The sequence below is a fragment of the Acipenser ruthenus genome, chromosome 7, assembly GCF_902713425.1.
Source record: "Acipenser ruthenus chromosome 7, fAciRut3.2 maternal haplotype, whole genome shotgun sequence".
Classification (NCBI taxonomy): Eukaryota; Metazoa; Chordata; class Actinopteri; order Acipenseriformes; family Acipenseridae; genus Acipenser; species Acipenser ruthenus.
In genome coordinates this window covers 18,484,176-18,499,246 of record NC_081195.1, presented here as the reverse complement: position 1 = coordinate 18,499,246, position 15,071 = coordinate 18,484,176, and the positions used below count along the sequence as shown (strand labels likewise).

The 15,071-nt window shown below is 40.1% G+C and overlaps 1 protein-coding gene across 5 annotated transcripts in view; it reads right to left on the bottom strand.

Moving 5' to 3' along the window:
• LOC117415680 (myopalladin-like) overlaps nt 1-15,071 on the bottom strand; it is a 141,309-nt gene that overhangs the window by 62,137 nt on the left and 64,101 nt on the right. For 4 of the 5 annotated variants that reach the window (XM_059026522.1, XM_059026521.1, XM_059026523.1 and 1 more), the window contains exons 7-10: nt 13,988-14,129; nt 9,683-9,706; nt 6,271-6,387; nt 245-508 (exon numbers count right to left, since the gene is read on the bottom strand). In XM_059026522.1, the coding sequence (XP_058882505.1) occupies nt 245-508; nt 6,271-6,387; nt 9,683-9,706; nt 13,988-14,129 (547 nt within the window). The remainder of the gene's footprint in view (nt 1-244; nt 509-6,270; nt 6,388-9,682; nt 9,707-13,987; nt 14,130-15,071) is intronic. The other variant, XM_034026319.3, reaches the window with a different exon arrangement.

Sequence of the window (15,071 nt, the reverse complement as noted above, 5' to 3'; positions counted from 1 at the left end):
CTTCAGTCAAATCATGCAGTTCAAATAGAAGAAAATGTTTCGATAATTGGTCATAAAAATAAAAAGGACGAGAAACATTTAATATTAGCCAGAGAATTTATCTTTTTTATGATAAACACAAACTGTAAAGTGCATGCACACAGGATGTGGTGCAGTTTATCGTTGGGTGACACGATAGTTTTGCAGCAACATGACCATTCACACCAGGGGCAACACCGACGCGATGCGACACATATGACAATACCCAAACTATGACGAAGTACGATGTCATTTTCCTCAGAGGATGTCTCCCTTTCCTTATCATTGGGCAGCTTAAAGTGCACGCGCAACCCCAGCTTGGAACTGGGGCGGGGCTCTTTGTGGTTGACCAGGACTCCCTCCAGTGTGGGTTTCAAGCAGGGTTCTGGAGTAGTTACTTCAGGGAGAGGGGCCTGGGCTTTGGGTTGAGAGGGTTCCAGAGCTATATTGCTGATGGCATTCAAGTGATTGTTATTTCTGTTTTGGTTGCCTGTGGGGAAGTACATTGAAATGGTTTGTTTATTAAACAGTGTGTGGACAGACAGATACAATTGAGCTTAAAGTTAGAAAATGAAATAATTTTCTCACCCACGTATCATTCAAGGTATTTGGTTTCCAGTTCCTATTTTGTTTTCATTTTTCATCACATTCTTGAAATATGAGCTCAGCAAGGTTCACATAAATATGTTCTCTACTTAAGACCATTACAAGTCTAACCAGATACAATGTGTCTGATGATTATTTTACAGGGAAACTTGCACAGGTGTTGACGGTAAGACTAATAATTAAACTCTTTTACAAAGTCTCACATTCAAGATGTTAAAAACCCTTGTGGTGAACTAAACTAGAAGCATTTTGTAATTGCCTTTGAAAATATGAGCTAATATATATATATATATATATATATATATATATATATATATATATATACTGAAGGATGTAATGCAAATCAAAACAAAACAAGAATTGGAAACCAAACAAGATGAAGATACATAGATGACAAAAATTATTTAATTTTGTAACATAATAACACAATTCCCAGAACATTCAATCTTTAAAATCCATGAGTGGCTGTTCCATGAACTACCACTTATTGGAACAGAACATGTTATTCAATGAATAACATTTTTTTTTTTAATTGTTCGACGCGTAAAGATAAAAAAATAGTTGTTGCATGCATAAACTTGTCAGATGCAAACAGGAAATGAGAAGTTTGTATCTCTCATGGGAGAAGCATATATAGAAAAGCATGTGCCCAAAGATAATGTGGCAGGCCATGAGATTGCATAATGAGACTGAAACAGGGGGAGACCTGTACTGACTCTTCTGATGTGTTCATAATGCTGCAGGAAGAGGGCAGCAGCCCGTCAATATTCGCCTGTCAGTCATGGCAGTGACACGGAGAGGTGGGAGAGTGGGTGTGCGGGCTTTCCTTCTCTCTGAATGGCTGAGAGGCGGGTCTTGGGGGGATTGCTAGCCCTATAAAATAACATTCTGCTGTTCCCTCAGGTCTGCCCTTTTGAGAGAAAGAAAAGAAGGACGTGCGGACGCTGTGGTCCAGGTCCAAGACACGGCCGGGGAGGAAAACCCCAAAAGAAACAAAAGACAGAAAGAAAGAAAACAGGGTTAGCGGGGAAAACCGTGGGCAGACCCCATCAGTATTTGTTTTAGCAGCCTGAGGGAGCGGCGAGAGTAGGGCGGAGACCCGGACCGTGCGGGTAGCGACGGTCGGGGTGAAGCTGCCGAGAGCAGCACTTTTAATTTGTAGTTTTTGATTACTGTGTTTTATTTTCCTGGTTCTTTTTCCCTTTTGCTTATTTTTTTGTTTAAGCACCTGCGAGTGCGCCTATAACCTACTACGGTACCACCTCTGGTATCTCTGTGGCTCTGTCTATCATTGTTGATAGGCAGACCACAGACAACAGTGCCCTCTGCAGGCCAAGACATGGAACTGCCCCACTGAATAAAACTGGGCACCTGTGGGGTGCTGTCAAAATTATCTGTGTCTCCTGTGTGTCAGTGAATTACCCACCACCCTTCCACAGAGACGAATAAGCGTTCTTGCGTAACTGTCACACTGATGGCTGGTGGATGACGTCACAGACCCGGAAGATATAGACACGAAAGGCAGTACTGGGGCATGAAAAGGCGCTGCTTGCACAGTTCTTTATTAAATAAAAAGTTTAAACAAAAACAAAACACGTTTACATAACAAAACGGCTCGTTGGCCAAACAAAACAGACAAATAATAACTAACAGAAAAACAAGTATCGTGCTGGTTCTGTGCCAGCACGTATAGCATTTGTTTTTGTTTTCGGCTATTTATTTTTACCTCCTCGCTCTCGTTCTCTACTTCTTGACTTCTCTCTCCTAATGACCCTGGAGTGGGTCTATTATATTTGTGGCTGGAGCCTTAATTCCCTGTTAATAAATTACCTTATTAAGGCTCCAGCCACATTCCCACAGGTTCTAACCTCATCCCCGCCAATTACACTTTAAGAGTCTCAAACAATAAATCAAATGACGGATGACTTTCATCCATTACCAAATAATACTAATAATTGTAATAATAATAATAATAATAATAATAATAATAACAATAATAATAATAATAATACATAAATATGCACAAAGGGAGGGCACCCCATCACACTCGCAACCCCCCCCCCCCCCCCTCCCCCTTGTGTGCAGTACACATGGCCCAACGGCCACATGCCCTTCTTAAAATCCCAAAAGTTCTTTTTAAAGTTCTAGGGTGGGAATGGAGGCTTCCTCTGGCCTCCCAGTGGCAACTCGGGCCATGGAACACTGGCAACCTCGGCCAGTAGCATGCAGATGGCAGCACCCGGCAGAGGCGTGCAGACATCCCCAGGCGACGGCGAGCAGGCGACCCCAGATGAAGCAGAGCTGGCGACCCCAGGCGAAGCAGAGCTGGCGACCCCAGGCGAAGCAGAGCTGGCGATCCCAGGCGAAGCAGACTCAGTAGACCTGGACGGTGCCGCACAGGGTTGGAGCATGTCCTCAGGAGGCGATGGCTGTAGACCCCTTAGCAGCGGTGGTTCCAGTGCCCCAGACAGTGGTTGTTCTGGACCCCCAGGCAGAGACAGCTCCGGGCCCTCCTGTAACATAAAAGATCCAGCCCCTCCGACAGCGACAGCTCCAGACCCTCCGACAGCAAGAGCTCCGGACCCTCCGACAGCGACAGCTCAGGACTCTCCGACAGTGACAGCTCCGGACCCTCGGGCGGTGAACTCATGAGGGGAGCCCCTGGCCATGGAGGCGGTGGCGGGATCTCCACTTCTCCCTCGTGCCCTGTAGCTGATGGCTTCCTTTTCTGGGGCTCGGGCCCCAGACAAGGCTGCCGCTGGAGTTAACACCACCTCAGGCAGTGTTGTGGTGATATCCACAAGAGATGTCTTGGAGGCATTCCCAGGCGGTGATGTGCAGACATCCCTGAGCGATGTCTTGGAGGCATCCCCGGGTGGTGTCATGGAGGCATCCCCATTCAGGGACTTGCAGGCATCCCCGAGCGGTGTCGTGCAGGTATCTCTAGGTGATGACTTGAAGGCATCCCCGAGCGGTGTCGCGGAGGCATCCCCAGGGAGTGACACGCAGGCATCCCTTGAGCAATGATGTGCAGGCATCCCCAGGTGGTGACTTGGAGGCATCCCCAGGCAGTGTCGTGCAGGCACCTCCAGGCGATGGCGAACCGGCATCCCCAGGCGATGGTCAAACAGGCACCTCCAGGCGATGACAAACAGGCATCCCCAGGCAGGCTCGGCAGCCATAGGCGGTGCAGGCATGGCAGCCCTAGGCGATGCAGGACAGGCAACCCCAGGCAGTGCAGGCGTGGCAGCCCTAGGCGATGGCAGCAGCGGACCCTCGGGAGGTGACGGTAGGAGGGGAGCCCCCAACCAATAATGCGGCAGCGGGAGCTCCACTTCTCCCCCTGGCGGTGGAGGTGGGAGCGGTAGGTAGTCCTCCCATGGTGGCAGAGGAGGGAGCCACGGGTAATCTTCCTCTGCTGGTGGAGGTGGGAACAGCTCCCTCTTGGGCTTTGGATGCTCGTGCTCCCCCCGTCTGGGCTTTGGATGCTCCTGCTCCCCCACCCCCCATCTGGGCGCTGGATGCTCGTGCTCCCCCTGTCTGGGTGCTGGACGCTCGTGCTCCACCCGTCTGGGCGCTGGACTCTCGTGCTCCCCCCGTCTGGCTGCTGGACGCTCGTGCTCCCCCCGTCTGGGCGCTGGACGCTCGTGCTCCCCCCGTCTGGGCGCTGGACGCTCGTGCTCCCCCCGTCTGGGCGCTGGACGCATGTGCTCCCCCCATCTGGGTGCTGGACCCTCGTGCTCCCCCCATCTGGGCACTGGATACTACTTGGGCAGCAGATAGACACCGTGTGCCTGTATACCCCGTAGGCAAGGCACCAGCCTGGGTCCTCCAGGCTACCGAGGAGGTCCAGCTCATTACGGCGGTCTCCCCAGACCCAGCTTTCCATTTCCTCTCTTTTTTTTCCCCAACAAAATTTTAAAAAAATCCAAAAGATATAGTAAAAAAATACACCCGCAGTACTGTCTCTCTCCTGGCCTGTGACTGTGGCGCTGCATCCCACTTCTGAACACCATACGTGGCTGGTGGATGACATCACAGACTCGGAAGACATAGACACGAGAGGCAGTACTGGGGTATGAAAAGTCGCTGCTCGCACAGTTCTTTATTAAATAAAAAATTTAAACAAAAACAAAACAAAATGGCTTGTTGAACAACCAAAACAGACAAATAATAACTAACAGAAAAACAAGTATTGTGCTGGTTCTGCGCCAGCACGTATAGCATTTGTTTCTGTTTTCAGCAATTTATTTTTAGCTCCTTGCTCCCGTTCTCTACTCCTCGACTTCTCTCTCCTAATAAGCCCGGAGTGAGTCTTTTATATTTGTGGCTGGAGCCTTAATTACCTATTAATAAATTACCTTATTAAGGCTCCAGCCACATCCCCACGGCTTTTATAGGGATGGGTATTTAACCCCATCTCCCCCAATTACACTTTAAGAGACCGGCTTTTCGCCGGTCTCAAATACAATATACATACAAAATAATAATAATAATAATACAAATAATACATAAATATGCACACGGGACGGGCACCCCGTCACAGTAACAGATTAGCTCTGCACATTACAGGTATTTAGAGCAGTTTAATGGTTGGTGGAACAGACTGTCCACGGAGAGCTGTTCTCTGTTTGGTCAATTCAATTTTTAGGTGTGACAAATTTACAAAAAATGGACTTACATCCCAGTTATATTAGTTTAAACCTCATTCCTTTTGGTCATTTGTTCTAAACAAGTACCCATTCTATCATCGGTGTTGCATCGTTGCAAATATTGGATTTTCGCATCACGCGGAGTGGTTTTAATCCTTTCACAGTTTCTATAAGTGTTACATCAAAGCATAATATAGACGGAAATACAAAACAGTACATCAAATATTAATATCAGAACAAATGACATAGTAAAATGTGTCAGAATGTAGAAGATACTCTGTCTTCTTTATGTTTATCATTTTTATGGTCTGCAAAGCCTGCAAAATCTCAGCATAAATCCTGCTGCCACAAACCAAAGGTCAACACACAGCCCAATATGTCCTTTTCTCGTGTGCATGAAAACTCATGGACTCTGCCAAGTTAGTGGCATACAGAAAAAGTCAATACTATTACCAGGAGTCCTTTGTTTACTTCTTCAGCATGTAGGAGCAAGAATCTCCTTTGTGTGGGTGCATTTTCTGACGGTATGCCTTACACAAGTTCTGTAGTTCTCCTTGACAACATAAAAAGATAACTATCCCCTACCTTATCTTTTATCACACTGCTGCTCAGAAAAAAAATAATAAACCATCCATTTATTGCCTTCTGTAAAATCGCAATAACCCTATAAGACAGTGTAACCAATTAGTTCTGTCCCAGCATGCAATGAGTCCTGCAATCATTCTGAATACAGTCTACCATAATACTGCTACTGATTGATTATCACAATCATATGCTGCTAACAATTAAATACATTTTGTGTATTTTGTAAAGTTTATAATACCAGGTTGAAATACAGAAGATACAAAAAAATGTGAATAAAAATAAATTGTGATTCTGTTGCAGTAAAACATACTTCACTCGTGTTTGTTCTAAACTCTGAAAGAAATTCAGTATTACTTTAATAAGAAGAATGCTAAATGTACAATTTAAGCATATTAAAATAGTTTCTTACCTTTCACTTTTAAATAGGCAATGCTGGACACTGTGGCATATTTGTTAGTTGCTGTACATGTGAATGTTCCAGAGTCTTCAGGAAAGGCTTCAGCGATAACCAAGGTGCAAATTTCTTCTAAATGAATTAAAAACAACAATGCGTACATGTGTTAATTATAAAATTACACAAAGACTGCAGTCCATTTGACATAATCTAAAATTATAACCATGGTCTCCTACATTCACAGAACTTTATATAGTATAGTTATACAATTTAGAATGCGTAAGCAAACCTCGAGTTGCTTTCTATTGAAAACAATTTTGTTTTATGACTTTGCTATCTAAGAGGTATAAAGTTAATATATTTTTGTCTTCTACTTAAGAAGGTAGCCATAGAAACACATTTTATTGCTAGTTTTTGTCACTTTATAACTGGTCTACTAATGTTTGTGCTGAAATATCTTTTTGTTCTTTGAGTTCATTTTTCTTTTCACTGGGAGATAGAATACTGTAGCTTTATCAAGCTTAGGCTGCTCGTCCCCGGACGCTACTTCTGCTGTCAGATTCACTCACATGGCACAAGATAATACAATCATTTAAGTTAGCTTTTATAAAATGAGTATAGAATAATTTTCATGTAAATCAGAATGTGGGGTCAAAGAAAGAAGGCATTGACAAATTCAGCGTTTCAGAACCCCCTGCAATATTGAGAGGGAACGGTGGTTCTCAGCAAAGCACGAGAACTGCCAGACTCTCTATACAGCAACGATAGTTTACATGTTTTCAGGGTATTGGCGCAGCAAAAGTAAATCAGCCAAAAGCACCATTTCACTTTTAATTTGTAGATCCCAACACTCTCAGGTGAAATGTAGGAAAAATAATACCTGTCATACAGTAAGAAAAATAAGTCGCCAAAGTAAGGTAAAAATGTCCTTTTTCTCCCAACATATTTTTTTTTATCCACGCATATGTATATTACAGGACATCTGAGTTTTAATGACAATTAACTTGTTTTGTCAACATGGAAATATACTATGGAACGCACTTATTGTGAAGTCTATATCATTTATATTAAATTATTTATTTCTGTTTTAAAATGGAACATTTGCCGGCAATTTTTTTATTATTTTTTTAAATGTAAATATATTATTATTATTATTATTTATTTCTTAGCAGACACCCTTATCCAGGGCGACTTACAGTTGTAAACAAAAATACATTTCAAGAATCACAGTACAAGTAATACAATTAAGAGCAAGATAAAAATCCAATGACTTTGGTTCTAGCAAGTACAAGTTATGCCAAAATACGATTCAATAACAGAGCAGATAACAGTGTCAGTGATCAAATTAAATATAAATCAGGATATAATTAAATATAAAAAGGTCTGGCATGCATGGGATTTGAAACTATAACTTTCAGTTTGCAAGCATGTTGTGTTACTGTCAGTGCTATACAATTAGTTGAGACAAGCAGTATTTTGAAAGATGAAGTCAGCCAGCTAAGAATTCTCGGGACATAGGTTTTTCGAGTCATCATTCATCAGCCTATATATTTGGTAAAAGTAAAACATTAATAAATATTTAAATAAATGAATACATAAATCAATATATAGACATTTCTTTCTTTCTTTATCTGTCTTGATATGTATTTCATTTTCACTATCAGATAAACACTGCCATTAAATAATCAATTGTATATCGGTTTTTCAGGCACAATAAAAGCGGATCGAACTTCCATCAAAAACACAAGTCAAGTAGAAACAATTGGGGCAACCTTGACCCCACCGCTTTTACAGTTGTGCCTATTTGCTTTTTGCTGGGCAAGTTTGCCCCAATGGTTTCTTGAAACTTGGCTCTATGTTTTTGATATCTCCACTTTAAATGGCTAGGCACTTTTGATAACTTGGCTTTTTTTTTTTTTTTTACATTTCCAGTGTGTTTTTGTTTCAGATTTACAATAAACACATTGTGTTGTATCCTGTGTTATCCAGTTCATGCTCCATCTTGTTGAACCTCTGAATGAAATAAGTGTTGTATTGTGTTGTACTGCCTTCCTAAGAATACTTTTCTTTTTCTCCTTGCAAATGCTCCTGAGTAGATGCTGAATATGTTGTCCAGTTGATTTATGACCCATCATGTGTGATTTAGCAACATTGTTAATAATGTTGTGTTTTGTTTCATTGAACTGCATGTCCCGAATAATTATATATATATATATATATATATATATATATATATATATATATATATATATATATATATATATATATATTTTTTGTAGTCCGTATCTCATTGTTTCGCATCGTACTACCCGTTTAACCTGCGATACTGTGGCTGGCCCGCCATTTTGTTTATGGCGGTGTTGTCAGAGGCACTATTAATAGCTCATCTATGTAACTCAGTGTCAGAGTTTCAATCGACACATTAATGGGGAGGACATTATTTTGGTCTCTACACATCCCTATATAATTCAAGTAAAAGTTGTTGTTGACATTTAAGCCACAGCAGATGTTTTACATCCTGTAAACAGTCCAGCAGTTTGACAAGGCTGAGTTTCTTAAGGGCTGAAGGTTACTTTCAGCATGATGAAGCTTAATCTCCTTATATGGCTTGAAGATCAGGAAACCAAACCTTGGCTCCAGCTTTATATAACAGCTCTTGAGTGAGCACAAAGAGATGTCAAGTGTTACAAAGCCACCACTGGAAGCCAGGCAGAGATTACTTTCACCGTCTTGAAAATGCTAAACAAAGTGTGCGTTTTCACAGTGTTTACACCGCCTCTGAATTTGTGGCCCATGTTAGAGTGTGTATTCCTATTAAAAGTACCGGTAGCTAAATAAATTATCTTACCTGTTGTGCACTTCCATTTGCTATATAAAATGTCCATTTTATAGTAAACAGGTATTTTTTTATTTTATTTATATTAATTGCTACACTAGCTTAAAGAAAGTTCTCAGGTTCCATGCCTTAGGAAATATGTTACACTTGCACTTCCTAAGTCGTCCCCCCCACCACCCACCAGCAGTGTCTTCTGGGTCAAAGCATGTTATTGTAATTTCTGCCCTGTAGTCCAATAACTTCATGTTAGTTTCATTATTATTTGTTTATTTAGCAGACATCTTTATCCAAGGCGACTTACAGAGACTAGGGTGTGTGAACTATGCATCAGCTGCAGAGTCACTTACAATTACATCTCACCCAAAAGACAGAGCACAAGGAGGTTAAGTGACTTGCTCAGAGTCACACAATGAGTCAGTGGCTGAGGTGGGATTTGAACCGGGGACCTCCTGGTTACAAGCCCTTTTCTTTAACCACTGGACCACACAGTCTTTCAAGTATTTTAAAACTAATGACTGGTCAATAAAGCAGGGTCAGCCAATTACATCAAACTAATCTAATGCATAAATTACATTTTTGAGAGGCAAATACCTGGTTCAGCCATAGACCTTGGTTCTGAAAAAGAATACAAAAAAAGAGGTTGCAATCATCAAGCTAAATAGAAACATGAAAACATAATTATTGTAATAATTTTTTGGAATAATGTTTGGTGCATCTGTGACAATCATAAGACTAATGCAGTTTCCGGTATGTATGACTTGTAGAAATTACATGGATGCAGACTGATTATTTTTTGCAATTACACACACCCCAACAACAACAAACTTGGTGTTCATTTTCCTAATAAAAGAAATCAAAATGATGTGTTTTACCTTTTAAGGACCTGTGCAGGTGTAATAAAGTTATTCTAGACTGTTAATAGTAAAACTAAGAAATAAGGTAAAAGTGATATCAACCATAACTATTAAACACTCAATGGTGAAATACTAAAATAGATTTCAATTTAATGACAAACGTTTTGACTAATCTAGTATTTTTCAATGTCTTCAAATGACGTTACGGTTTGAGAGTCCACTATATATATTACTTTGGAGTGTGGACTCCACCCCCAATTGATAAAGTGTTAATGGTCTAATTATGGTCACACTAGAAGTGGGTGCATGCTAGTTATCCTCAAAGGGGGAATTAAGCTTGCAGAGGTGTGAGTGGCTGGTTAGTCATGTAGACAAGAATAGAAAAAAGAAAATTAATCAGATAGTAATAAAACAAAGACGTGAGAATCAAAATGTTACATTTCGTTCTTTCACCTATCGGGCATCACAGACTTTTAGTCGAAACGTTTGTCGTTGCATTATTTTAGTATTTCTCATAGGTTTAAGCTACAATGAATGCCACAATAAACTGCAAAGCATTTTTCCCCATTCAGTTAACCGGAAACGTTTAACAAACCAGATTAATGGTGTTTTTGCTTTAATCCCAGTCTTCCATGACACGTAAAGAATATGCTGTCAAAGCTTTTGTTAGCATTTATTATTTGTTTTATGAGTCACAATAGTGTTATTTCTTTTCGTCTTTCAGAATTCCTTTTATGGGTATCCAATAACAAGCTAGGAAGAATCCTCACAAAAATAACATACAACTACAAAACATTCAACATACAACTGCAAAAACATTCAACATACTACAAAACATTCAGTTCCTTTAGCTGTTTGGCTGACAATTGAATTCTTTCCTATTGTGTGTCTGATTTATGGAATATTACTTATTATTTATTTTAAGTTGCAATAGATCTCTTTCCAACGGCTGACGAGTTAACAATACTGACATCAACATACTTGCCTCTAGACTATAGCTCTTTTCTTAAATGCTAAGACGTTTGTCTTTGAGCTGTGAGTTTTAAGTCTACCCCTTTCCATTCAATTCAATAGGCTAAGATGCCAAGTCATTACAAAATACAACTATATATATTTGGGCTCCATAATTACTTAAAAACGACTATATATAAATACATACAAAAGAGCCAACTTCCCAGTATAAGTATATACACTGTGTGTTTAAAAAGAAAATATTAAACCTAAATTAAACAGCTGAATTTGGAGAATTAATTAAGTTTAAAACCTAGGTTCGGGAGGAAGGATAGCCTTCTACACACATTACGTCATCTGAGTCTGACCTATTAGAGGAACATCATAGACTGGTAAACCCTTTATTGCATTTCTTTCATTTACATCTGCCCCTCTAAACTCCACCCTTGTAGCTACTAGGTGTGCAACAATTAATCGATGCATTGATTATTGATCATCTGTCCTTAAATTTTCAGAGCTTTGATTACATATTGGTGAATCGATGCATCAAATTAGAACCCAGTTTGAAGTCTCCTGTTGCTGGTTTATATTAAAACCTTGAGTGTGTGAGAATGTGCTTCTTTTAGTGCTAGTACAGTAGATTAGTGTGTTGCTAGGAGACACACTTTCGGCCTCTACATTTGGACAAGCCAACACACTTTCGGCCTCTACATTTGGACAAGCCAAATCAGAAGTAGGCCTATTGTATTCAAGTTTTCTTGATTAAAAAATTAAGGCAATACTTTTTTGTTGTTGTTGTTTTGTTTTAAATCTATTAAATCTACCGATTACCTTATTTTGTTTCAAAGCATGCTGTGTTTGGATTATATGGCAATATTATTAGAAGAAGCTGAATTTAGTACAATAGTTAAATTAGTCAGGATTTGTGAGATTAATTCAAATGCTTTGCTTTTAACAGTAATGAACAACCATAGTCCAGATAGAAATTACTTCTGTTAAAATATAGTATTTTATTATTAGTATTATGCACGCATATTCTTTTCAGTTGTTAAAAACTCAAGTCATTTTGTATTTATTTTTTTATAATCGAACGTGTTCTAATTTGAATGTATCCTGTGCCCTTTTTTTTATAATTTAGTAGTCGCCAATTTATTATTATTATTATTATTATTATTATTATTATTATTATTATTATTATTATCATTTTCCCCCAATTTAGAATAGCCTTATTTTTAGGCTCAGCTCACCGCTACCAACCCCGCGCTGACTCGGGAGTGGCGAAGACAAACACACGCTGTCCTCTGAACTAAGCGTGTGCCATCAGCCGACCACTTCTTTTCACACTGCAGACCCACTATGCAGCCACCTCAGAGCTACAGTGTTGGAGGACAACGCAGCTCTGGGCAGTTTACAGGCATGCCCACAGGTGCCCAGCCAGACTACAGGGGTCGCTGGTGCGCGGTGAGCCGAGGACACCCTGGCCGACCCAAGCCCTCCCTCCCCCCGGGCGGCGCTCGGCCAATTGTGCACCGCCCCCTGGGAACTCCTGTCCACGGTCGGCAGTGGAATAGCCTGAACTCGAACCGTCTAGGCTGTAGGGCACATCCTGCATTCCACGCGGTGCACCTTTACCGGATGTGCCACTCGGGAGCCTCCAGCTGTGCTTTTTTGTTTAACTATTATTAAGGGTACGTTTTGCACAGAGGTCACGGAAAACGTGAAAATCGTGAATTTGATCAAAAGTCTGTGAAATCTTGGAAATGCATGTAAAACACATTTGGTTAGGCACTGCTTTTATATCCTTTAAAAATGCAGTATGTCATACTCTGAAAATACAAATATACGAGTAGTAAATTGTTCGGTTCTGTATGCTCGCAGCATGTATGTGTAGCTTGTACTAGGTCAGCGAATGAGATTTTTATTTTGTAGTTTGTTAATTTATTTTTTTAAACAAAAAAGTGGGCTTGGATCTTCAAAAAATATTAATTAACATTTTATTTCCTGAAACTTTTTTTCATGCAATGTAGTGTACCCAAGTAGTCTGTTAAATAAATACTCACTTTCTCTAAAACCAAACATTTCTAAACAAAATATTTCAGACTGCCGTTGAACATCTTTTTTTTTATTTCCTGCAAACTGTAGATAAAACGAGAGGTCTATCTGTTTTCTGATCTTTGTGATGCCCCGCTTCTTGGACACGGTGCCTGCCTGGGTGACTTTTCAACTATTCTTTTTTTGTTTGTTTGTTTCGCAATTCGCCCGTGAAATGTACTAAAAATCACTGTGCCAAAATTGTATCCTTAACTATTATGTACAACAGTGTTTTTAGGGTCTTCTGTTTAAAAAAAATAAATAAATAATGTTTGTTCTTTGTTTTGAAAAATAAAACGTCAATTGACCGATTATTGTTGATGCCTGTACGCATTTATCAAATACGAAATTAGTAGCTACCCCTTGGTACTTTGGGGCAACTGTTAATTTGTGCAGTTCAGTCATTCTGTTATTAGGTTGTAATGAATGCAAGATATAAAATGAAAGAAACAAAATCACTCAGGAAATGTAAATCTTAGATCACAGGTTCTCAAACTATGGTTTGGGTCCCCCATGGGTTGGGGGGGGTTAGGTGGGTCATGAAGCAACCAGCTCAGTTTAAAAAAAAAAAAAAAAAAAAAAAAGCGTTCTCAGTCAACTGCAGTGCATATTTTGTAGAGAGTTGTATTATGAACGTTCATCTGATTTAACAGTTATATGTTTTACATCTGGATGTATTCATATGATACACTGTAGTAACAAGGGGGTATATTAGGGGGTAGGGGCAGACCCAAGTCACCTCCGGTTAGAAAATGTCTGAATACCTCTGTCTTAGATTAGGTTCTATTTTTGTTATTGTACAAATCATTACAGATTTCTGGACGGTTTACATGTTTCTAACTGGATTGTGTAATTACTTGTACAGATATATGTAGTAAATCATGTCAGACATTATACAAAACATTTCTTTAGTGTTATAGATTTTTAAAAAGAAAAAGGGTGTATACATCTATTTGTGTGTGTTAAATGATGACATAACTATTCATTAAATTTAACTTACTCTTTTGTAAAATCCTAAAATCTGGAGAGTCTTCTATTAAGGACCCTTCTCTGTACCAGTCTAATTTGGGAGAGGGAGCTCCTTTAACTCTGCATTCAAGCACAACCAGTTGTCCTTCAAATGCTGTCAAATCCTGGAGCATCTGCAGAAGAAAAAACATTCTGCTGAGTGAGGAGATCTTCAGCATATGTGGTTACCCTTAGACAAGTTTACCTCTGTAAATGTATACTGTCATTTTGCAGTTTCCCCCATGCTTTCCCCATATAATATGCATTTACCATAGTTTACCAAGGTTTGCCATGTTTTTATAATACTTTACCATACCTCTCTGGGCTACAATGCTTGCCTATGCTTTACAATGCTTTCACTATGTTCTATCACACTTTGCTATGCTTTTACTATGGGGCATTTTTATAAGGGTATTTACAAGTACTCCAAAACATGAAAGCCTGACACTCTGTGCTGTAGAGCATATGGGCTTGAAGTTAAATCTAGCTCTGTAGTTAGGAATCTTGGTGTGACCTTTGACCCTTGCCTTACTTTCAAGTCACATATCCGCAATGTCACCAAGGTATCCTTTTTTCACCTTCGTAACATTGCTCATCTGCGCCCTATGCTGTCTGTGCCTGATGCAGAAAGGCTAGTTCATGCCTTTGTTTCTTCCCGGCTCGATTATTACAACACGTTGTTTGCAGGTGTCTCCAAGGCTGCTATTAGCAGACTACAATATAGTCAGAACTCTGCTGCTCGCATTTTAACTGGCACTAAACTGGGTGCCCATATTACACCGGTTCTTGATTCTTTGCACTGGTTGCTGGTTGCTCACCATGGACAATAGGGCTTTTTGCCGCTATGCGCCCAAACTTTGGAACAACCTTCCTCAATCTATCAGGGATGCTAAGACCGTTGATGCTTTTAAAAAACAGTTAAAGACACACTTTTACGATCAGGCATTTTTATCATGATTTGGTTTTTGATTTGTGTAATTTCTTTTTATATTACATATACTCTTAATATGCTATATGTATATATGGTTCTCTGTTTTTTGTGTTTGTACAGCGCTTTGAAATGCGTGCATTTAGGC